We start from the raw sequence: 24,908 nt of genomic DNA on the forward strand, positions 1-24,908 counted from the left end.
GTTGTTCCCGTACCAAAGTTCAGCGACGGCGTGCAGGGAGAAGCTCACTTTGCTTAGTTTCATAGCTTCGTTCCATTGATTATGTGTACTCACTCGCTCGAATGATGACAGCCAATCTTCCGCGTCATTTTCATCGGCGCCGTTGAAGCCCGGTGTATCTCGCTCACATATGCCACCGGAGCACATCACAGGAGAGTTTAGCTGACCGTTTTAGACGGTCCGCTCCGGTATCGGCGGCCCGCTCAAAGCAACCGAAGCCAATCGTTCGCGAACAAGCGCGCCACGCATGCGCAATTGCGTCCCGCTTGCTGTCGGAGCGGAGCTGAACGTGAAAAACGGTCAGCTAAAACTCGCTACAGTCGGCGGCGAGGGCGTAGCGCTCTGGCTGCCTTCGGTGTTCATGACTGCGGGGAGTTTGCGGCTCCGGAGTTCCGGGACTGGATCGATACCCCGCACCTCAACCGCTTGTAAAGGAGATAGCCGACTCCTGGGTAGCCGCTTAGAGAGGGGTTGATTCACGGTCGAGACGTGCACACGCCAGAGCCGAGAGCAGGGTTCCGCGAGACCAGCCGCCGAGCGTTCTTCTGCTTCTGCGTCTTCTTACACTACACCGATGCACCGCATACCCGCGTCCGCTCATACTCTTCGTTAAAAAAAAAAAATATATATATATATATATATATATATATATATATATATATATATATATATATATATATATATATATATATATATATATATATATATAGTATAAGTAAAGAGTCGGATACACAGCAAGAACAATAACAAACAATGTTTACTTACGTAGCGGCAACGGGACTTGCCTTCATCAGAGTAAAGTTACCTGATTTTGCTGTCGCAAACATTTTGAACACATTAGGCAGTTTTAGCATATCGTCACCGTGTTTGCGTTACCGTTTACCGTGTTTGCGGGAGTCGACTGCGCAGCGCGAGAGTTACCGTGAACGGTAACTTACCGGCACAGGCTTCACCGTCGCCAGCGGCTTCCGGTAACCCGGTAAACGGTAACGCAAACACGACAACGATATGCAAAAACTGCCTATTTCTTATATAGGTTTGCATAAAACTGTGAGAAAGAGCGGAAAATGTTTCGGAAATGGGGAGTGTGCATACAGTCAGGCTACGCCTATGTTGCAACATCAACAAACAAACAAGAAAAATAAAAAGGGGGGGGGGGGGAGGCGAGAGAGAGAAAAAGGGGTCGTGTTAACAATGCAGCGTTCAAGGTTGCACCATGACGGGTCAACGTATGCCGCGCGGGCTGCAAGTTCAGACAATGCGGGAAACTGGACAACCGCGGTTTGAAAAGAAAGGGAAGAGTATACAGTAAGGTATTCAGTGACTGCAGAGACTGGTTCGGGGGGAAGCGAAGATGGGTGTGCCCCCCGCGGGTCAAGAGAATAGATAGGGGGCACAAAAGAGCATTTCACAGAAGCTAGCAATTGAACAGGAAATAGGTAGGGTCACAAAAGGTTAAACATGAATAGATCACAAAGAGTTAAACATTCTTAAGTGGGGGTGGGAACGAGGCCTCCCTCCCCAGGACAAATGGCATTGTTGAGCCCCATTAGGCTAATAAAGCTGCTGTATTAGGAGAGTTTCTGCGAATTCTGATGGCAAACTCGAGGGTAGGAATAATGAACATAGTTATAAAAATTTGAAGCCGCTAATTTTAATCGAGGGATAAGCACGTTAGTTTTCCGTAACTTTCATTATTTCCAAGCGTGGCTGACCCAAACTTATAGATGAGATAAGATTCCCGAACCTCGCGGTCGTGGTGCGTTTTGAAGGCGGATTCTAAAATCGTTGTTTTAAGATGTTCAAATGCATGCCCGGGACTGTTCACATGTCTTGACAGGGGCAAATAAGGGCAGCTTTTTGCATGAGAGCGGTGATTATTGAACCGTATTCGGAAGGGCGTTTCAGTTTGGCCGATATATTGTTGCCTACAAACAGTGCGCTCTAGAAGATATACGACATTAGCGGAGTCACAGTTAAAGTTACCTTTTATATTTACGTAGTAGTCTGAAGCCGTGCTGGTGGCGCGCTGTGTAGTGGTCATGTGTGGGCATACTTTACATCGGGGTTTATTGCAGGGCATGCAGCCAGTAGTTGCCGGTCGGTTGATACGAGAGTTAGTAAGAAAGTCACATAAATTTTTATTACGCCGGTAGACAACGCGTGGTGGTTCGGGGAATATGCTTTTTAAGCGGTCACTTTGCATTAGGATATTGTGATGTTTTTTTAGCACGGTTGACCCTCTTGGAGCGGAGGATGAGTGGGTTAAAACTAAGTTAGTTTGCGGGTTCCCGTTCGGGGCTTTTTTCTTACAGATTTCATTACGGTCTAATTGGTTGGCTCGCACAATAGCGTCGTCGATAACTTTTTCCGGGTATTTTTTATTCAGGAGGGCGGTCTTGAGTTCTCGACAGTTTGAGTCAAAGTCGGCTTGGTTTGAGCAAATTCTCCTAAATCGGTGGGCTTGGCTGTAAGGTATTGCTGTCTTGCAGTGTCTGACATGGCTGCTTGGGAAGTGCAAATACTGCCGCGTGTCTGTCGGTTTTCTATACAGTTTAGTTTGAAGCCGGCCTTGGAAGGTAGTAACGGTGACGTCCAGAAAGTTTACACTGTGTTCCGAATAGGAATGAGCAAGGGAAATACTAGGATGGGCTAGGTTAAATGCGTCAATGAAGGTGAGGAGCTCCGCCTCACCGTGTTGCCAGATCATGAATATGTCATCAATATACCTTTTATAGTACATTGGCTTTAAATTTTTGGGTGTCAAGAAAGTTTGATTCGAGGTGAGCCATAAAGATATTAGCGTAGTTAGGTCCGATTCGAGTTCCCATTGACGTTCCGCTGACTTCCACGTAATGAACTCCGTCGAACTCAAAATTGTTAAGTTCAAGAATAAGCCTAAGGAATGTTTGGAGAGCAGAAGAATCGATAGGTTTGTCGCACGATGACTGCTCATACGCAAGGGATACAGCGGCGATGCCATCTTCATGGGGGATGTTAGTATACAGTGACGCAACATCAAGGGTGACTAGAAGGCAGTTATCAGGAAATTCTATGTTTGAGATGTCTGAGAGAAAGTCATTGGTATCCTTAATGAAGGAGAAGGTGTAAGCCGTCCGCAGCGAGTACTCGGCAGGCTGGAAGGTGCTCAAAGCCATGATCGACGAAGCGGACAAAGCGTGAGTGGCGGCAAAATTCGCGGAGAAGTGAGTTGAAACGGCGTGCCTTTTCGTTGCAGCAGCGAGCGAAGCGAGAGATGCGGTAGTCGCGGCGGCGGTTAGCGGAGCGGGGAAGAATGAGACTGGCGTTAATAGTGGAAATGTTCGGTCGAGATTCCAGAATGAGGTCAGTCAGGCTTACACCCGAGCTTCGAGGGTGTGGCCTTGCTGGCCGGCCACATTCGTGCCCTCTGCTTCATGCAACAGCGCTGCAATCCTCTGGGCTGGCGCGACTTCGCATGCACCGCCGACCCAGTTGCAGCCCCGGCTATATTGCCAAATGACAGCGACTTTCCACCACTGTCTCCAATTCTATCCAGTGTAAGGACCCCGGAGCAGTGTCGTGCCAGCAGCCCACCGCCACCGCCCCCCAGATCCACCACAACCACGGCACCCCGGGTGAGCGCCAGCGCCCCAACCCCGAAGCCCACGGACGAGCGTCGCGCCAGCGACATGCCAACCCCTACTGGCAAACCTGCAGCGGCCACAACGCCCCGAGGGAACGCTTGCGGCTACACTAAGAAGCTCCCTGACCGGCGCCGCACCAACAGCATGCCACGACCAACCTCCGCATCTTCAGCGACCACCGAGCCCACGAAAACCAACAGCAGCGCGTCCGCCGGACCTTCCGGGGTCCAAAATACAGCCCTCCGTGCTACATGCCCTTACAACCTTCGAAAGAATCGGCATAGCAGCAACTGACTACAACACAAAAAAAACAGGTAACGCGGCCTCCTTCCCCGTTTCAAGACAGTTTTTAAAGCTAAGAAAAATCACCGAAAAGCTCATACGTTCCGAATTGCACGTTTCCGCTCTTGCACAGTACTTGACTGCCGCGGTCGCTCCCAGGGGTCTTGGGATTAGAATAAAACCTGCTACTACCGAACTCTCCCCGTCCAACATGAATAAGTGGAAACAGGTACTCGATAAAGCATCCTTACAATTAACTGAAATAATCCTCAATCACTACGAAACTACGGCCCATTCTCTCCGAAAGAAAGAGGAACTACTTAGTCAGGAACTTAGCAAAAGAGAGTTGAACCTTTTAAGCAACTACGAATCTAAGACGGCCTCCGCCATATCCCGAACAAAAGACCGAAAGTTTCACCGAGATAAGATTTCTAACACTGGCCACATGCGTAAGAACCTAACAAGCTCCGGCACTAGTAACTGCCACAACTCTGACAATACGGCCGATAATGTCACTACGACTGTAATAAATGCTTCGACTACTGCACCCCCAACAGTTCAGTTAAATCCCTGTACTAATATTTTTCCCTCGCCTGCCGTCACAAAAGAAAACCTTACCGGGAATGTAATGAACCTTTCAAGTATAACCCTCTCCCCAGCTCAGATGAACGTCTTGTCAAAGGGCCTAAACTTTTGCCCGGCTACTGGTGGTTTTGATGAATTTCAACTTTTTAAGGACTTAGACAACTTCGCCAGAAACATGCGACTACGAGAATTCTTCTACGATCACCCCGCGACGGAAGAAGCCCGCAGAACCCTACCTAGCTATAAGCACTGGACCCCTCCCACATAGCTTGATAGTTGCCTCGACATGTACATCAAAGCTGTCCAACGCGATGTGCAAAAAGCTTACCAAACACAAATTTCGTTCCACCACAACATGACTACCAACGAAAAGAAAGCCCTAGAGGAACTCGCAAGCTGTCCCGACATAATTATTAAACCTGCCGACAAGGGAGGCGCAATCGTAATCCTTTTCAAAACCGACTATGTTAACCAGGCCAATAAGCAACTATCAGTATCGACGTTCTATAAAGCACTACCCAATGATCCCACTCAAGATTATAAGCAAATTGTCAAAGATAAACTTGCTGAGCTTGTTAAAAATAAAACAATAAATGAAACCACGGCTCGTTCCCTCATCCCCTTAAGCCCAGTAGCCAGTAAATTATATTTTCTCCCAAAGATTCACAAGGTGAACAACCCAGGGCGCCCCATTGTTTCTGCCATTGGCACTGTTACCGAAAACCTCTCACGCTATGTGGATAATCTCATTTGTGACATTCCCCCCAGCTTTCCCTCCTTCATTAAGGATACCAATGACTTTCTCTCAGACATCTAAAAAATTGAAATTCCTGATAACTGCCTTCTAGTCACCCTTGATGTTGCGTCACTGTATACTAACATCCCCCATGAAGATGGCATCGCCGCTGTATCCCTTGCGTATGAGCAGTCATCGTGCGACAAACCTATCGATTCTTCTGCTCTCCAAACATTCCTTAGGCTTATTCTTGAACTTAACAATTTTGAGTTCGACGGAGTTCATTACGTGCAAGTCAGCGGAACGTCAATGGGAACTCGAATCGGACCTAACTACGCTAATATCTTTATGGCTCACCTCGAATCAAACTTTCTTGACACCCAAAATTTAAAGCCAATGTATTATAAAAGGTATATTGATGACATATTCATGATCTGGCAACACGGTGATGCGGAGCTCCTCACCTTCATTGAGGCATTTAACCTAGCCCATCCTAGTATTTCCCTTGCTCATTCCTATTCGGAACACAGTGTAAACTTTCTGGACGTCACCGTTACTACCTTCCAAGGTCGGCTTCAAACTAAACTGTATAGAAAACCGACAGACACGCGGCAGTATTTGCACTTCCCAAGCAGCCATGTCAGACACTGCAAGACAGCAATACCTTACAGCCAAGCCCACCGATTTAGGAGAATTTGCTCAAACCAAGCCGACTTTGACTCAAACTGTCGAGAACTCAAGACCGCCCTCCTGAATAAAAAATACCCGGAAAAAGTTATCGACGACGCTATTGTGCGAGCCAACCAATTAGACCGTAATGAAATCTGTAAGAAAAAAGCCCCGAACGGGAACCCGCAAACTAACTTAGTTTTAACCCACTCATCCTCCGCTCCAAGAGTGTCAACCGTGCTAAAAAAACATCACAATATCCTAATGCAAAGTGACCGCTTAAAAAGCATATTCCCCGAACCACCACGCGTTGTCTACCGGCGTAATAAAAATTTATGTGACTTTCTTACTAACTCTCGTATCAACCGACCGGCAACTAGTGGCTGCATGCCCTGCAATAAACCCCGATGTAAAGTATGCCCACACATGACCACTACACAGCGCGCCACCGGCACGGCTTCAGACTACTACGTAAATATAAAAGGTAACTTTAACTGTGACTCCGCTAATGTCGTATATCTTCTAGAGTGCACTGTTTGTAGGCAACAATATATCGGCCAAACTGAAACGCCCTTCCGAATACGGTTCAATAATCACCGCTCTCATGCAAAAAGCTGCCCTTATTTGCCTCTGTCAAGACATGTGAACAGTCCCGGGCATGCATTTGAACATCTTAAAGCAACGATTTTAGAATCCGCCTTCAAAACGCACCACGACCGCGAGGTTCGGGAATCTTATCTCATTTATAAGTTTGGGTCAGCCACGCTTGGAATTAATGAAAGTTACGGAAAACTAACGTGCTTATCCCTCGATTAAAATTAGCGGCTTCATAATTTTTATAACTATGTTCATTATTCCTACCCTCGAGTTTGCCATCAGAATTCGCAGAAACTCTCCTAATACAGCAGCTTAATTAGCCTAATGCGGCTCAACAATGCCATTTGTCCTGGGGAGGGAGGCCTCGTTCCCACCCCCACTTAAGAATGTTTAACTCTTTGTGATCTATTCATGTTTAACCTTTTGTGACCCTACCTATTTCCTGTTCAATTGCTAGCTTCTGTGAAATGCTCTTTTGTGCCCCCTATCTATTCTCTTGACCCGCGGGGGGCACACCCATCTTCGCTTCCCCCCGAACCAGTCTCTGCAGTCACTGAATACCTTACTGTATACTCTTCCCTTTCTTTTCAAACCGCGGTTGTCCAGTTTCCCCCATTGTCTGAACTTGCAGCCCGCGCGGCATACGTTGACCCGTCATGGTGCAACCTTGAACGCTGCATTGTTAACACGACCCCTTTTTCTCTCTCTCGCTTCCTCCCCCCCCCCTTTTTATTTTTCTTGTTTGTTTGTTGATGTTGCAACATAGGCGTAGCCTGACTGTATGCACACTCCCCATTTCCGAAACATTTTCCGCTCTTTCTCACAGTTTTATGCAAACCTATATAAGAAATGTGTTCAAAATGTTTGCAACAGCAAAATCATGTAACTTTACTCTGATGAAGGCAAGTCCCGTTGCCGCTACGTAAGTAAACATTGTTTGTTATTGTTCTTGGTGTGTATCCGACTCTTTACTTATACTATTTCTGCGCGCTTTGTGAGTTTATCTTTCTCTAGATTTATATATATATATATATATATATATATATATATATATATGTGTGTGTGTGTGTGTCTGTGTCTGTGTGTGTGTGTGTGTGTGTGTGTGTAATCGGTGCAAAATATCCTTCCATACAGATCAGAAAGCATCCTTTTAGACTCAGGCCACCTTCTCGCCACGTCTTCCTAGATGGGGAGTGACTGGTTGAAAGCTTCTTTAAGCCGGTAATTTTAATTCCGGCAAGAATTATACGCCGCAGGACTTTTTTCTAAACGTTTTGGTCGGCTGATAATAAAGAGATACGCGGATTGGAAGGCTCTATAGCTCCTTGTACTCGTTGGTCTCGCAACTCAGTGGATGGACGCAATTAGCAATGTGCAGGATAATGCAAAGAAAGGGGGTAGGCAGGTAGGGAGGTTAACAAAGCGTGGCTAGCATGCACATTGGATGAAAGGGTTGAAGAAGAAAGGAGAGGGCAGGGGGAAAAGGGGAGAACGAGGAGCTGAGGCACCTGCATGCTCACACCGGACCTATAAATATATGTGAAGGCGGTGTGGGAAAACCGCGCCTCGGCTTTTAGTGGCGCCGAAGAAAAGAGACGCAAAACCCGGCATCCATCGCAGCAAGCGTCGTCGTGTTCTCTTTTTCGAAGACAAGGCCAAAGTACAGCTCGCGCTGCCTGCTGCACGTACAGCCTCTTCATCCTCGTCTTCCTTGCGCGGCTCTTTCTAACCACGTGACAGTTCAGCGCGAAGTTCAAATACAATTTACAACAGGTGGGTTGTGCTGAGAAAACGAAAAACAGCTATGGAGGAGGCAGGATACCTTTTCAGACAAAAGGGAGGAGGGATACCTTCAGTGATAATGAGAAGTCACCCTGGCTGCCAGCTCAGCTTGCTACTCTATATACATGTGAGAGGGGCAAAGATGGGTGAAAAACTAACAAACGCTGATAAGCACACGAAAACTGACAGGCACAGGAACGCACACACAGCACGCGCACATGAGTAAGGTTAAGGCACACGTTCACAGAGTTTTGTTAAGGCCGGGCTCATGGAGAAATGACACCAAGGCCGTTGTCGAGCGTGTCACCACGCCAGTCGAGTGCCATAGACCGATGACGTCGGTAACTTTTCAGGCGTGCATCAGCACACAGTCCCAAAGTTGCCTTCATGGTTAGTCTGATTGATTGTGGGGTTTAACGCGCCGACGCAACGCAGGCGATGAGGCGCGCCGTAGTGGAGGGCTCCAGATTAATTTTGACCACCTGGGGATCTTTATCGTGCGCCGAAATTCATGGTTAGTCGTGGGGTATCAAAACGGGAGCACACACACAGTACATGTTCAATGTCTTCACAAGCATTGCAAGCGTAGCAGTGAGGAGACGTAAATCAGCGCGTTGCCTTCTGCGAGAGTGGTAGTCGCGAAGAATGTTCAACATTGATGTCGGCTTGAACGGCGACCATTTAACGAGCAAAGCTGGGTTGAAATACACGTCTCAGGTATGTGTGGGGTCAATAGCATAGAACATGTAGACGTTTCTCTTAAGCAGTACAGGGGTCGTGGTGCCCGCTGTTGGTCATCCCGATGAGGAAGTGGTACGCTTATGACGCTTATAAACACCGGTGGCAAAAAAAAAAATGTTGTCAGGGATCGACACACACCAGACTACAAATGACGCTGGAAGAGAGAATCGAGGGCGTTGACTCAGAAACGCATAGTCATTGTCATTCTCCATCTTGATACTTTTCCGAGACCCTCTCCCCTTTGTATTCGTAACATATAGCGGCCGATCAAGACTTGCAGCTGATCAAGGCTACGTCTTATTCGTTTCCTTTCAGTAAAAATATGCCTCATAATGACGCCATGAAAAGCAACCACGCGGCTATAATAGCACCTATTACACGTTTCCGCATCTAGTTAGTTGCAGTGCATTTTCCCGCATAAGAAGACCATTTTTAAGGCCAGCACGAGACGTTTATAAACAAATACGCCGCTACAAGAGGCACCATACGGCAACCTTTCATGACATACCTAGGGCACACGCCGTGAATCGTGACATTGGCTTTCGAGCCGAAGATGCTGCTCAATTGCTGGAAACCTTCCTCTAGTTCAGAAGCCCCTTGTTACCGCCTTTCCGTCCATTATCTTCTCACAATGACGTGTTGCGCAAGGAAAGCGACACGTTTCTACTAGAGTTTTTAAAAGAGATAGGGCTGACACTAATTTGTACCTTCAGTCCTGCGCGTTCCTTTCACAACCGATGGCAATCGTGACGCACCACAAAACAATCTAAAGTACAAAATGCAAGACTGCTGGGTATTAAGCTGAGCGAAGGCCCAGAGAAAACTTTCCCCCGCCAAGTGAAGGGCGAAAATGGCTGTCAATAAAAGTGTGCCTCCCGTGTTTCTTTCATTCATTGCCGTAAACCATTTCTTGGTCGCTAACGTTGCATATGAGACGGAGGAAAGTTTCCATGGCTTTCTAAGACGCCTTTTTCAGTGAATAGCAGCCACGTGTGAGCTGCTAAACCTTTTTCGATTTTTTTGTATTAGCTTTTAAGCCTACGACAGGGAGCTCAGTCTCTTTGCTTACAGATAGCTATGAAGAAACTGAAAACTATGTAAACAGCCAAGCAGCGAGTCACCTCTCAATTCCAGGTAATGAAAAAAAATCACGCCATATCCACGGAATGAATGATGATAAGTGGGGCGAAGCTCGAGAGGGGAAGATCATCGGTAACCGTAACTCTCCCGTGAAAGTTCGCCCATTACATCATTAAGAAAGACGTAAGACTGTGTGCGTACATTGTACAAATCAACTTTTATTTTCGGAGTCAATGCTCCCAGGCCCATACCTGGTGAAAGACCCCGCGCCATCGAGGACTACCCCGCACCTCTACCACAATTTGTCAAGTAGGATGGGACACAACGGTAAAGAAAGAACTTTTATTTAGGGCGAACTTGTGCCCGAACAAGACGAGAGGAAACGAGCAAAGGTCCTTGCGTCTCGTTCGATCTCCGAGAACGACTGCCTGCGTTCGTGGCGTGATCTCTTGCGTGATCTCCCCCTCGCAGTGCACGTGCGCTCGCGCCTCCGTTGGCGAACACAGACAAGCTCGCGCTCCGGGTGCCGAGTTTGCGCTGCCGGTTGTAGCCGGTTCTTGCGCGTGCAACGCGGCCCACTTTGCGACATCTCCGAAAGCATGCGGCGGTCACGTACCACGAGACACAAGGGATGGACAGACCCATGGCTTTAGGAGCTTCGCCCCTAAAAATTGGTCGCGTATCTGCTTGCTTCACTGCAAATGTCGTCGAAAGACGGTAGTCGACTACAGCCCCTGCCACGCGACTCCTCCGCTCTCCGTTCCCGCCCCTTACGCCCTTCCCATTCCGTCTCGCTCCTCTCGCGATGTATTGAATGGAGGTAAATTTGTTCAATGCAATACAATGTTCCCGCCTTCCCACTGCTCGCGCACCATCTGTTTGGACAGCGCGCATCTTTGCATTATCTTTTGTTTCTTGTTCTGCCAGGAACAGCACGAGTGGGAGCGGTGTTCTTTCTGTGCTTGCTTTTACCTCGCATGTGCTGGAGCCTTTCTGCGCCATTTCTAACTCGTTTTTTCCCCCTTGCTATCGTAAAGACCACCGCACCCAAAGGCGTATTTCGACTAAAAGAACGCGGGGACAACAGGTTAAGTACTAATATTTTGGCTGAAATGTGCTTCAGGTTTCCTTTGCGCTAAATAATGTTGACATGTGTGACTACCGCCGGCAGTTACGGTTGTTTGGAACGGTTCTGCCTATACATACTTCACAGACGAATTGTTCCATCTTTTCTTCGGAAAGCTGAATGAACGGACGGACGGACAGACAGACAGACCAAATTTTAACCTTTAAGTAGCCAAAGAAAAACTGTCGTCTTTAAAACTAGAACGAGTGGTCAATATTCTTAAACAAGACCCGCCGCGGTGGCTCAGTGGCTAAGGCATTGCGCTGCTGAGGACGAGGTCGCGGGTTAGATTCCCGGCCTCGGCGGCTGTTTTTCCAATGGAGGCGAAAAGCAAAAACGCCCGTGTGTACGAGATTTTGGCGCATGTTAAAGATCCCCAGGTGGTCAAAATTAATCCGGAGCCCTCCACTACGGCGCGCCTCATCGCCTGCGTTACGTCGGCGCGTTAAACCCTATTGAACAAACAATATTCTTAAAGAAGTTTCCAATGTTAATTAATCTAAATCTCTCAAAAGAAATCAGGCTCCGAAGTAGTGCGGAATTACGAACGTTCTAGAACCACTATAAAGTAATGCAATGAACAGTAGCCTTTTTTGTGCATGAACCCGAAACTCGGCGCAATAGAACTCCTGAAGACAAGTTAAGCCGCAACGTCCCGTGGTCACGTGTTGCAATGACTGCGGCGGCCAGTTAGAAATGTAAGTGCTATTTTCCCACCACGTCACCAGGGGGCTTAGCGCTTACTAGTCTCAGCGCTCTTTAAGTAATCAGGTAATTACTAAATTGCAGTTAAAACACCACATAACTTGCATGTTTCTCATAATTACTGACGTTCGTCGAACCTCACAGCTCGCTCTCGAATCCAGCGTACTTTGTTCTCAAAAAGCCTACTTTCAGGAAGTTTTGAAAAGGTTTGCAGAAACAACGTGCATACGAACTGCAGAGGTGTCTACGTGATCATGCTGCCGATGTTAATGGGGCGAACTGACCATAAATGCTACCGCGTCTAAAAAATGGAAAATTAAGAAAAAAATACGTTGGAAAAGTAACTCCCACCGCGTGTTTGGATAAATCTTCATCTACTTCTACTTTCGTGCGCAGAAATTACCTCACCTCCCGTCTGAGCTGTAACGCAAGCGAAGCGCGGCATTGCCGACCTGTTGGCCCAATGGGTCGTTTCTGAGAACGCCTGCTCCGGCGAAGGCAGGAAGGGTTACGCAAAAACAAAAATCAAATGAAAGCGGCAGCTAGAGACGCTCAAGGTCAAAGTACTCCGGCGGCAAGCAGCCGGCAAAAAAACAATTGCGGGGAAGGTTACGCAGGCAAACTGAACGTACGCGCCCACGACAATCCGGATCGCGGAAGTGGCGGCGCAAGGTCGCTGAACTCTGCACGCACGGTCTACACTGGGCGCCCAGGAGCGGTTAAGACTGGTTGCAGCTCAGCAGACTCGTTCTCGCTGCAACTGTGCTGCCCGCATTAAACGGCAGCACACTCCTCCTGCCTAGTATCCGAAGTAAGCATTGTTACCGAACACGGCGTATGCCATGCCATTGAAGTTATTCTAAGAAAAATTTAAAAAAGAACGAGAGAGACAGAGAGAGAGAACCGTACTCCAAAGAGGCACAAGAAAATTTGGTCAAACAACAGTCTAAACCAAACTGGCACGAAATATGCTGACTACGAAATAAATGGGGCACAAAGGGTACCTCGCGAACTGGGATGCCTAGGCCTTGACTTAAAACACGACGAGAATGGAATAACGAGCGAACACTTGTACTATACTGACCAAGTATTTCATGCATAACGCACATCGGCTACTGTATCTGGGCGACTAGGTTCCCCGCCACTTTCTCGGCTATATATGTTAATATGACTGGCCATTACTGTTTGTGAAGGTATCCAGTGGCGCTCCGACAACTCGAAGTGAATGGGAACATTTCCTTTTTACCCAGAGCCGTTATTCAAGTATCTATGCAGCCTGTCAAGAGCGGTGATCCTACGGAGAGCTCTGTTATTCTACCTTTGTACTCCATGCAGAAATGGTAAATGTCATCAAAAATCAGGCAAACTGCTCCCCTACCGTGTCAGTAGTATCTGCGTATAAATACGTCGACATTCTTGCCGGCATTCTTGTAAAGTCGACGAGACCGCAGCGGGGCACTGGCACCTATGTGTGAGCTAATCTCTGCCATTACCGCGCCGTGCAACGCTCAGCGGGAATGAGCCTCAAAGGTGGAAGTTAGTAGCTGTTAAATGGTTCTGCGTGGAGCCTACGTAGTGAAAGCAGCCAAAAAGGCCGAAGGAATTGACGGCACGTCGCCACTCAGACAATGTGGGGTCGTTTATTTATTTGCCTTCCCGCAGGCTGATGTGTACCATAATAACGAGAGCAGTGAGGCTTGTCGGAACGCAGTTGCAGTCAGCATTGTGCGACTAGCTATAGCGCAAGAAAGGAAAACAACACGAACTAGAGAAAAACCGCGCGTGCTAAGTCCTTCTTGGGTGGAATTGTTCGAATATTAACTCTTAGCGCCGTCAGTAGTACCGCCCTGTTCCATCAGGTGCGCTTACTGAGAAATCGAAATTCAAATTTTTGACGTCTTACGCGCCGAAGCTATTCATGGGTTATGAGGCGCGCCGTATAGTGGACGGCTTAGGATTAATTCCGACCGCCCAGGGATCCTTAACGTGAGCGGAAATATCGACACTCAGGCTTTACGCTTTTCGCCTCAATCGTAAAAACGGCCCCCGCGGTCGGTATCGAACCCGCGTCTTTGGGACCAGCAACACAACGGCTTAGCCACTGAACCATCGCGGCGAGTATGTATAGGCAATTCCATGTCGAGCGCTGTCATGTACCGAGAAGATACAAGAAGGGTAAACTTTTCGGCGTCCCTTTCCCTCGTTGCTTTGAAAAACTCCTTTACTACCGCTCTCACATGGAAGATGAAAAAATGAAAATATTTTTCATAGTTAACCACTTGGCGGGTGAATGAAAAGGCAATTCCGGGTAAAAAATAGAGAATCATGCTGAAATTCCGCCATCATTTTTGTGTCTGCATGTACAAGTACTGCCACATAATATGAGATGATACCCGTGCTATTTTTTATTTGTTATAAATTTTTCCAGAAGAAGTATTTATATTTCCGGGCAAAATTCCAGCCGTATCGGAAATCTCATCACATTCAGGGTTGTGGCATTTGCGCGCAAGCTATTAAAATCGGTTCGCAATTTGAAAAAAAAAAAAAAAAAAGGGAATCGCTTTGTTTGATCTTGACGCGTCGAAGTTGTGGTGCGTATGGTGGAGGAATCTTGATTAATGATGTAACTGAAACAAATAAAAAAAACGCATTCACGCTTCCGTCATCAATACCGAAGCCACAGCCTCGATCGCTGTCGCGGCTTCCAGCCACCGCTATGAGCACCGTGAGAGAAAGCATTAACTTTAGTACCGACAGTGTTTCAAAGTGGCCACGCGCGCTTTGTACACCCATCAATGTACGCTACTGGCGTGGGTCGAAAAATAATACGTTACGGTCTTCTTTCCCTATATTTCTGTGATAGACAACCTATGGTTCAAGCACAACAGGTGAGCTTTGTTTCACTGCCCTTATATTTCAATCAGCAGCGCACTGGTTACTTGATGACGTAATGAGCGATGATCGCTGGCGCCCTCTGCATTTAGACTGAGCTGTAAATGCAATGCATATGTAATGACACTCTCCTAGTGGCCTATACAAAGCGCACAGATAGCACTGACGCAGAAGTGGAAGATTTGCGCCTGCTGCAACGTGTACTTCATTGGAAGGGAAGAGGAGTCAGCTGTCTTCCCTTCCGATGAATACGCTTGTAATGCAAACAGCTCTACAGAAAAAAAGACGAGTGAGAACGCACCGGGCAAGCGTACAACTACTACTGCAGGCCGCAGCGAAGTTTACTGGAACACAAGAACGCTGATGTCTCTGATGTTCAGCTTTTAGCGCGAAAGCACTTTTACCATACCTCTGGATTTCCCGGATATAAGGTGAAACCTTAGAAACGGCTTCAATCCTGCTACGGAGCCAGCAGATCTGCCGGTGGCGCAGCCGGAGGAAGAGACGCGAGTATGCGCCGGCCTGGCGCTGGGCCTAACGTTACGTTTGCTAGTTCAACGTCGAGAACCCGTACCCGAAACTTGTCGTAAAATGAGTATCACGCTGATTGGCAGGTCGTGAGCCTTAACCTTAAAGCTGCCAAATGTTAAGCCTAAACAAAGGCCTAACAAGGGTAGCCGCAAAAGTACTTAGCCATAGTACCGGAGAGCACGAAAAGACCAGAGGAAAAAGGATGACGATGACGCCTTCACGTTTAAAGCTTAATGCACACGAGCATAGATGTCTTGCGCAACTCGAATTACGCTCGCCGACATGAGCACGTGCCCGCAAAGGTGCAGTGGGCAACGGTTCACAAAACAACTAACAAACTCAGTAATTCCAGTAGGTCAACAGGTTCGACCGATCAATAAATCAATCAGATGTTACAGCACAAGCATCGAGGGTCGGCCATAGGATATGTACGCGTACTCTGAATACTGTGACCGTACACTGAAGCCTAGCAGAAAGTTGTGTGCTGGAAAACGCTTGCAAGGAATCTGAGCTGCTTTTTCACACTATCGGATGGTTGGTGTAGACAAACAGTCTCATGCTTTCTTTTTCTGCGAAGCGCGAACCTGCAGATAGTTAGGAATTGTCTTCGTTATCTTAACACGGATTCGATATGATGAGGGCCCTCAAGATCTTCTTCGTAGCGCAGCTGCGTACGAGGACAAGCAAGTTCTGGCGTGTCTCTGTAAAAGTAAGGCGTACTGTCGCAGTCGGCACCAGCCGATGCTCACCTGGGTAGGACGCGACGCGTCCCGGCTGTCCCAGGGCCAGGAGGAGAGCAGCGAAGAAGGCGACGGGGCGGCCGGCAGGGGAGCGGGCCGGCGCCTTCCTCTTGTTCGCGGGTGCCGTTACCATGTTTCGCTATCGCCGCCGCTGCCTGCTAGCACACGTGCCGTACAACGACGAGGGGGCCGGACGAAAAGCGCCAACGCGCAACCGCGTTCTCTCCCGCGACGTCCTTACCGCCACGGGCCGAGGAAGCGACTGACTCGGCCTGGCACTGCTGCTGGCGCGTCGTGGGGCTGCTTTTTTGCCTCCGGTGATGCCTGCCCCAGCGGCGGCCGCTTGTTTCTCTTCCCTTGCCCCGCTTCTCTCCTCCTCCCTCGGCTGCCTTCCCGCCGTTCTTTTCTCTTTTTCCGTCGTTGTTTCGCTCCTCTAGACCCCGCCGCAAGAGACGCCTCAAGGAGGTGTCGCAAAAGCCTGCAATAGCAGGATAAAACACTTCTTCCCGCAAAAAAGACTCAGCCCTCCGCTATGACGTCGCGCCGTCATTACCCGAGAAGTGGTGAGACCCACTGAAAGGTCTGATCATTACGGAATCAGCGACGATTGAAACAAATTAACATGCGGGAGCTAGGCAGAAAGCGGGACTTCGACATGGTAAAAAAGCGCACTAAAACGAGGACACAAGAAAAAGGCGGTGACACGGGTCACCGCCTTTTTCTTGTGTCCTCGTCCCATCACCAACTAGCCCAAATTTCTGCCCAGAAAGCGGGGTCGCTAAAAAAAACACGCTTCCAGGAGGGCATGGTTTATGCGTAGTGAGGGTGTAGCTAATTATTTAATTATTTATTTAGGTCTTCATTATTTCTTCGCTGGCACATGAGAGAAAGTATGCACAGGATGGCTGTACACAGTAACAATGAAACGAATTCGGCTCACCGTGGGAAGCCGGTAAACAAGAGCTCGACCGTGTTGTGGATACTCTTCACGGTTGCCTCGGAGTTAACTGCAGGGACATGCCCCTAAACGCTGGGATTTTTTGCAGTTTTTTGTTGCCAAAGTGGAGAGAGACACTGGCACCCCCTGTCGTGATTTCGTTTTTGCTGTACAGGTAGCCATTTTAACAACAGAGCTGTTTAAGCTTTTAGTTCCGCAGTGGAGTGCTACCACGGAAAACTCCGCCCAGCCGAAAACACGTGAGCGCGCGCCTCGTGAGGCGCGCGCTCACGTTTCTGCTTCGATTTAACGGATAGAAATATAACGAAATTTAAGAGACGTGCAACAAGCTCAACATTCAACAGCAGTGAAATATGGTGTTCCGCTACGCGCAAGTTTACTACTCACGTTACTAGCACAAAAAATAACAAACAGGCGATAACTTAAGGACGCAGACGCACATTTGCTAGCTTCACAGCCATAATATACGAATTTGCCGCTCGTACACTCCAGTGCGATCCGAAGGTTATCGCGGCAGAGCTATATATACTCTTTCAAACGAAGCAGAGAGAACACCAGCTTTAGCAAATATTCTATGCCAGTTTCGTTATCGTCGGCGTAGATAAAGGGCAACCAAGTGTGTGCTTAATGACAACGAATGTAAAGCTTGAAACCCAAATGGTGGCAAGTCAGTCGTGCGGGCCATTGTTGTAGCATGGAACAGCCAACAAGGGGGAGAAGAGTGTGAAATCTTGATTTTCATGGTTCCGAAACGAAACCGTAGGGCGGTGGTAGCGTGGCCGCTCGATGCTGGCGCGATAACCTTGAAATCGTGCTCGACTGTACTTCGTACCTGATAAGAAAACTTTAGTCCCTTTTCTAAAGGAAAATCTAAAACACGGGAATCTTGATAGTAAACACCCAGTGTTGGCCTTCACTTCCCCTGACGAACTTCGGGGATCGCCCGCCACTCACGAGCACACTCATAATCACGCTCACGAGCGCGTGCCGGCATAACCGCCTGCTCTACGGGCGAACGAATCGCCCGTGGCCTACCCATAGACCAGCGAACTGTAATTTTGGGTGATCATCATTATCATCATCATCATCATCTAAGCTCCTTAGGCGGGTTTTACTGTTAGGTTCAGCATACACAAACCACATGTTAAAGTCAGTTATTTCAAGCTTCGTTTGAAAAACAACGCGCCAGAAGCGTTGCCTACATATTTCCCCGACCAATCTTTTGGTCAACCGCACCCCCCCCCCCCCCCCCCCGAAAAAAAATTCCTGGCTACGCGCCTGCTTGAAGCAGACATTAAGACAACGTAATGAAGATGGAGTTATACGACACAGTAAAGGAAACTGACTATGTAATTCTATCATAGCGTAAACCCCAAGCTGGCCTTGGTCTTTGCCCCGGGTTAATTAAGAGCTTGAAAAAAGAAGTATTGTCTGAGAAAGTACACATGATTGCCTTACGTGACAGGTAAGTGGCCCGGCCGTCTCGGGGAAGTCCGACCGGCCAGCAGCCACCCACCATGCGCAACGTGTCCGCATTCTTGCGCCCCGTATGTATGCATCTGTTGGGTGTGCAGTGCCCTCCATAGGCTTGTTCGATCGAGTTGCACCCTTGAGAACATAATGGTGCGTCACGATCTTGTGTCCGTTCCAAACCACCAGACTCCCCGCACATTTCTGAGTAGATGGTCGCGGAGGGAATCCCCTGAACGATTGCAGATAGACATACTGGCATCACGTCAAGTGATTCAGTTTGTTCAGCCAAATAAAAAATCATTGCTTCATCGTAGGGATAACGACGCATTCCTAATAAATTTTCACTTTTTAGAGAATAAAGAAAACCATCACGAAAAATCTCTACAGATCCTGTTCCGTGATGTTCCGCTTAAAGCCGCCCTCGTGATATTTAAAGCCAGACCTGCTGTCTACTTCCCTATTCGCGCATGTAGCATGGAGGATGGGCTGCGCTGACAATGTCTCAACGTAACGTAGACCTGGAGATTTAAGGTTGGGTGGACGATTGCATATTTGCCTGCCGGTGTGTACTGTTTGTGGGGGTTATTTGGTGGGAACGTCTTTATTTCTTCAAACAAATGCCACTTCTTTTACCTTAATTCTCCTTCCTGCGAGCTACACTGTCAAGACCCCGGTCGCGTCAATGACGAAGAGGGCAGAAAGTGCTCTAGTTTTAAATATTAAATTCTATCCGATTTTTATTTCCAGAAAAAACTGAATGGCTTCCTCGGTAAAAGCTGCATAAGCACTTTGAAGAAGCCTAAGAAGTCACTACAAGGCTCAGCGACGAGCGTAATTACACAAATACAAGTTCCTTGAACATAGTAAAAAAACATTGATACAATAAAACAAGAAATGGTTAACAGAGTTTTAAAAATTCCCAATAGTTCCGTAAAGGCACAGAAAAAACAGGCAACAAGATGAGAATTACATTTCCTGAAGGTCATTCAAAACATGTTTTCCAAAAGATGTATACCACAGATCTCAAATTATAGAAACACCCAAGTAATCAAAAGAGCGAACTACGCTACTAATCTGAGGAGTATTGTCGAACTTGTTTGTTGGAAATTTAGATTGCCTTACGGCATAAAGATTTCATAGGTACAACACTGCACCCGTAATGCGCAAAAAATCAAGAAGAGACCGGTACTGGGGCCCCCATATCCAGCGCTTGAGATCTGGGGGTCTGCCAGGATGGAGCCCTGTGCCTCGGAGGTGTTGCGTTCGGGCGTCTCGAAGGCCTGGGCAGATCCACAGCATCAACATCAGCTTCCGATACAGGAAGCACACAGAAGGGGCCAGTGTCCGCAAACGGCGCGTGTTATCGGGCAGGCCAAGCGTGGGTAACTGCTGGGGATAACGCCACCCCAACCCGAAGCCTCCACAGCACGACCCAGGACACTTCCTTGGGGTACTCCAGAACATATTGCCAGAAAAGTCGATTTGTGGCTATTATTACGAACAGATTGGCTTCTGTTGCTTAAGTATGGCTCAGGTAATGATAACGGCATGCCACAAATTTCGTAAGGTAAGAGTTTGTTTAGGCAAAATTTTGTGATTAGGACAATCAAACGCTTTACTGAAGTCCATAGAAACACTGATTGAAAATATGTTATTGTTGATACCCTCTAAAACGTGTTCTTTGATAGCTAACAATGCAGTTTTAGTAGACCTGCCCTTTCCGACGCCAAACTGGAAGCCCGATATAATATTATTTAACGCCAAAATATTTTGTCTCACGGGAATATATAATTTTCCCCAGTCCCCCAGAAAAACACAGGAAGCACAGATATGGGGCTGTAATTGGCAGCAGTGTTGTACGGAACGGCGTTACAAGGAACGGCGTTCCTGGAACTAGTTCCTTTTTGGAGGAACGGAGGAACGCCACCGTTCCATTAAGGGTCGGTGGAACTGTAACGGTAACTCGTTACGTTTTTGAAGGAACGGCAGGAACGGCGTTCCTGCTGTTACATCACTAGGCTTTGGCTGTTTTTAATGCCAAGGCTCGAGTACAAAGTCCACAAAGCGCTACTGCGTTTGTCTTCCTATAAGATGGTCTGTTTGCCCGCCCTTCAGCCGTACGTGCTGCCTCGAAGGTCAAAGGCAGAAGAATAACCACGCAGCAGGCCGCAGCTTGTGCTTGCTTTCATGCTGGTTGCTTACGCGGCGTTCGACGGGTGAATAGCGTAGCCGCGGCAATCCTTTTCACCCTTCATCGTTTGTCTGGGGAGGCCAGAATGTGCGTCTGGCCCATAGAATTGTTCCCTGGCGGGGAAAGAATAGAGAGTTTTAGCAGTCCATCCCTTCTGTCGTATGCGTTGTTACTGGGTTGACCGGGACCCGGCTGGGCACTTGGGCATTCGTCGCGGTAGGGGGATTAGTTCCGCGGGCCTGCCTTCGCCATGTCCGTGCCTCCGCACCCTTCCTACTCGCCCTTCCGCGCGCTCAGGAGCAGACGGGTCCCGGTCAACCCGGTAGCAATGTAGCCAACGAAACGGACGGACTGCTAAACGGGATCCGGACATTTCCGTGTCGGACATTTCGGTCCAGGACGTTTCAGTGTGGACATTTCTGTGCACGGACATTTTGGTGCACGACGTCTTGGCCCAGACATTTTGAGTGAGGGGATGTCCCAGGCATTTTTTGAACATTTTAGCTTTAATATTGTAATTTCGTGACTTGATATGATTTTACGTTCGAGACTTGTGCTTGCGCCGCCGTTCGTAGAAACGAACGTTAAACCCTGGGGAGCATTGCCACGTGAAACCCAATTTCTGTAGCATATGGTAAAAATTAACGTTGTTAATTTGGATGCGTTCAACCATTTGCTGTTATGTTAACATTGATGTGAACAACAATAATACTTTAAGTGTTACCAAAGCGCTTTCCTTTCACTTCACCCAAAGGTGCTAGACGCTACTGCTTTTAGTCTATTCCTCTCTCTCCCCCCCCCAGCAAAACTTCCGCGAAAAAACAACATAAAAAGAGGTCGATTGGGCGCGTGTGCATTTCGTTTTAATTATTCTCTCAATCAATCTCGCCTTCGTTGCATTCGGTGTCAGTTCTACTTAAAACTAACAAACCAACGATCGCACTTACGGTGGCGTTACTTAGGGGAGGGGAAAGCTGAGCCTCGCCGGCAATCATCCCCCTAAGTAGAGAGAGAGGGGTGTCACTTGTGCTTCACCATTGCATCGACTGGACTTCGAAAATTTGAAAATGACTGTTGCCGCTCTCGTCACACTAGCATATTCATTTTTTTTGCACCTTATAATGGGAGGAAGCGAGGTATACCTGGGGTGTCCATGATATGCGCGACTTGATGAGTTAATTCCCAAGGGGGTGACTGAAGGCGCAGAAACAGCGATTCCTGGAGTGGGGCGCCGTCGATATGACACGACGCGCGGAAGGGCGTAGCCAGCAAACTATAGTGGCGATTGTGTTCTCAGCGGCTTTTTGGGTGGCTTTTTGCGTGACATTATAGAGGTTTCGTGCGCCCATGGTGAATGTCAAGCTTTTGCTCTGTTTTAAACGCGAAGTGTGCTATGTCATTGTTCTGAATGTATCACCCAATTCCGGCAAAAGCCTTCACAAGAGGATAGCAGTATGTTCTAAATAAAAAATAAAAAATCACTGCGGTGACGCTTCGGAGACCGTGAACTCCACCACGCCAGTAGGAGCTTCAGGGGGAAACCGAAAATAATATGGCTGAAAAAGAAATCTGGTCGAGATTCGAGCGTATAGGCCAGTGTTGTACGGAACGGCGTTACAAGGAACGGCGTTCCTGGAACTAGTTCCTTTTTGGAGGAACGAAGGAACGCCACCGTTTCATTAAGGGTCGGTGGAACTGTAACGGTATCTCGTTACGTTTTTGAAGGAACGGCAGGAACGACGTTCCTCCCGTTACATCGCTAGGATTTGGCTATTTTTGCAATGATGCCAAGGCTCGAGTACAAGGAAGGAAGGAATAGTACAGGAAAGGCAGGGAGGTTAACCAGAATACTGTCCGGTTGGCTACCCTACTCAGGGGGAGGGGATACGGGAAATGAAAGGGAAAGAAAGGACAGCGGTACATATTAAAGGAGAAAATGAGAGAAAGAAATGTAGAAAAAACACAAGGCGTGACCAGGCAACTATAAAGGTGGTACAAACAACGCACACAACCAGAAAATGCACAAAACTAATACGGTACACTGATAAAATGGGCGAACTAAGGGCACTGCACTATAGTAATGTCCCTACAATCGTTCAGACAGGCCCGTGTCCTTCAAAAAGAGCAGTAGGGCTTTTATAGCCTTTTCGGCCTGTGTCGGACAGCGCCTATGGCACAAAATTGTCCGCTCGGACGTCACCTTACTTTGTCGCCTGTGGCTAGGTGTTGCCTTCACCGGTGCTTACTCCTACACCATTGGAATGGCCAACAGCCCTGCTTGTGATGCGTGCGCCACCGACGAGACGATTGAACACCTTCTGTGCCATTGTGAACGCTTCATAACGCCGAGGCAACAGCTCTCCACCACACTTCGCCGACTCGACGACCTCCCCTTTACGGCTCGAGTACCAAAATCCACAAAGCTCTACGGCGTTTCTCTTCCTATAAGATGGTCAGTTTGCCCGCCCTTCAGCCGTACGTGCTTCCTCGAAGGTCAAAGGTAGAGGAATAACCACGCAGCAGGCCGCAGCTTGTGCTTGCTTTCTTGCTGGTTGCTTACGCGGCGTTCGACGGGTGAATAGCGTAGCCGCGAGAATGTTTTTCACCCTTCATCGTTTGTCTGGGGAGGCCGGAATGGGCGTCTGGCCGATAGAATTGTTCCCTGGCGGGGAAAGATTACAGAGTTTTAGCAGTCCGTCTGTTCTGTCGCATGGTTTACCGGGACCCGGCTGGGCACTTGGGCATTCGTCGCGGTAGGGGGATTAGTTCCGCGGGCCTGCCTTCGCCATTTCCGTGCCTCCGCACCCTTCCTACTCGCCCTTCCGCGCGCTCAGGAGCAGACCGGACCCGGTGTCGGACATTTCGGTCCAGGACGTTTCGGTGTGGACATTTCTGTGCACGGACATTTTGGGGCAGGACGTCTTGGCCCAGACATTTTGAGTGAGGCGATGTCCCAGGCATTCTTTGAACATTTTAGATTTAATATTGCAATTTCGTGACTTGATATGATTTTACATTCGAGACTTGTGCTTGCGCCGCCGTTCGTGGAAACGAACGCTAAACCCTGGCGGAGCATTGCCACGTGAAACCCAATTTCTATAGCAGATGATAAAAATTAACGTTGTTAATTTAGATCCGTTCAACCACTTTTTGTTATTTTAACATTCATGAACAACCCTAATACTTTAAGTATTACCAAAGCGCTTTCTTTCACTTCACCCAACGGTGCAAGACGCTGCTGCTTTTAGTCTATTCCTCCCCCTCCACCCAGAAAAACTTCAAAAAAACAACAACACAAAAACGAGGTCGATTAGGCGCGTGTGCATTTCGTTTTAATTATTCTCTCAATCAATCTCGCCTTCGTTACATTCGGTGTCAGTTCTACTTAAAACTAACAAACCAACGATCGCACTTACGGTGCCGTTACTTAGGGGAGGGGCAAGCTCAGCCCCGCCGGCAATCATCCCCCTAAGTAGAGAGAGAGGGGTCACACTTGTACTTCACCATTGCGTCGACTGGGCTTCGAAAACTTGAAGACGACTGTTGCCGCTCTCGTCACACTAGCCTATTCATTTTTTTTTGCTCCTTATAATGGGAGGAAGCGATGTATTCCTGGGGTGTCCATGATATGCGAGACTTGATGAGTTAACTCCCAAGGGGGCGACTGAAGGCGCAGAAAGAGCGATTCCTGGGGTGGGGGCGCCGTCGATATGACCGCGACGCCCGGAAGGGCGCAGCCAGCAAACGGTAGTGGCCATTGTGTTCTCAGCGGCTTTTTGGGTGGCTTTTTGTGTCACATTATAGAGGTTTCGTGCGCCCATGGTGAATGTAAAGCTTTTTCTATGTTTTAAACGCGAAGTGTGCTATGTCATTGCTTTGAATGTATCACCCAATTCCTGCAAAAGCCTCCACTAAGAGGCTAGCAGTATGTTCTAAATAAAAAATCACTGCGGTGACGCTTCGGAGACCGTGAACACCACGCCAGTAGGATTTTCAGTGGAAACCGAAAATAATATGGCTGAAAAAGAAATCTGGTCGAGATTCGAGCGTACAGGCTGGAGGTGGGGGGGACCATGCTAAAACAAAGATTTAAAATGTGGTAAATGTAGGCTTGTAAACATTAAACGAAGGTTGGTTGTCCCGAACACAATGGGT

At 48.0% G+C, this 24,908-nt stretch overlaps 1 protein-coding gene across 1 annotated transcript in view; it reads right to left on the reverse strand.

The window, feature by feature from the left end:
• LOC144174891 (uncharacterized) overlaps positions 1–16,414 on the reverse strand; it is a 113,961-nt gene extending 97,547 nt beyond the window's left edge. The window contains exon 1 of the mRNA XM_077703863.1: positions 16,141–16,414. Coding sequence (XP_077559989.1) covers positions 16,141–16,264 — 124 coding nt within the window. The 5' untranslated portion in view covers positions 16,265–16,414. The remainder of the gene's footprint in view (positions 1–16,140) is intronic.
• Between the last annotated feature and the right edge of the window lie 8,494 nt (positions 16,415–24,908).

This window comes from Haemaphysalis longicornis, unplaced genomic scaffold, assembly GCF_048455015.1.
Source record: "Haemaphysalis longicornis isolate Haplotype H1 unplaced genomic scaffold, Haemaphysalis longicornis Haplotype H1 scaffold_1, whole genome shotgun sequence".
NCBI lineage: Eukaryota > Metazoa > Arthropoda > Arachnida > Ixodida > Ixodidae > Haemaphysalis > Haemaphysalis longicornis.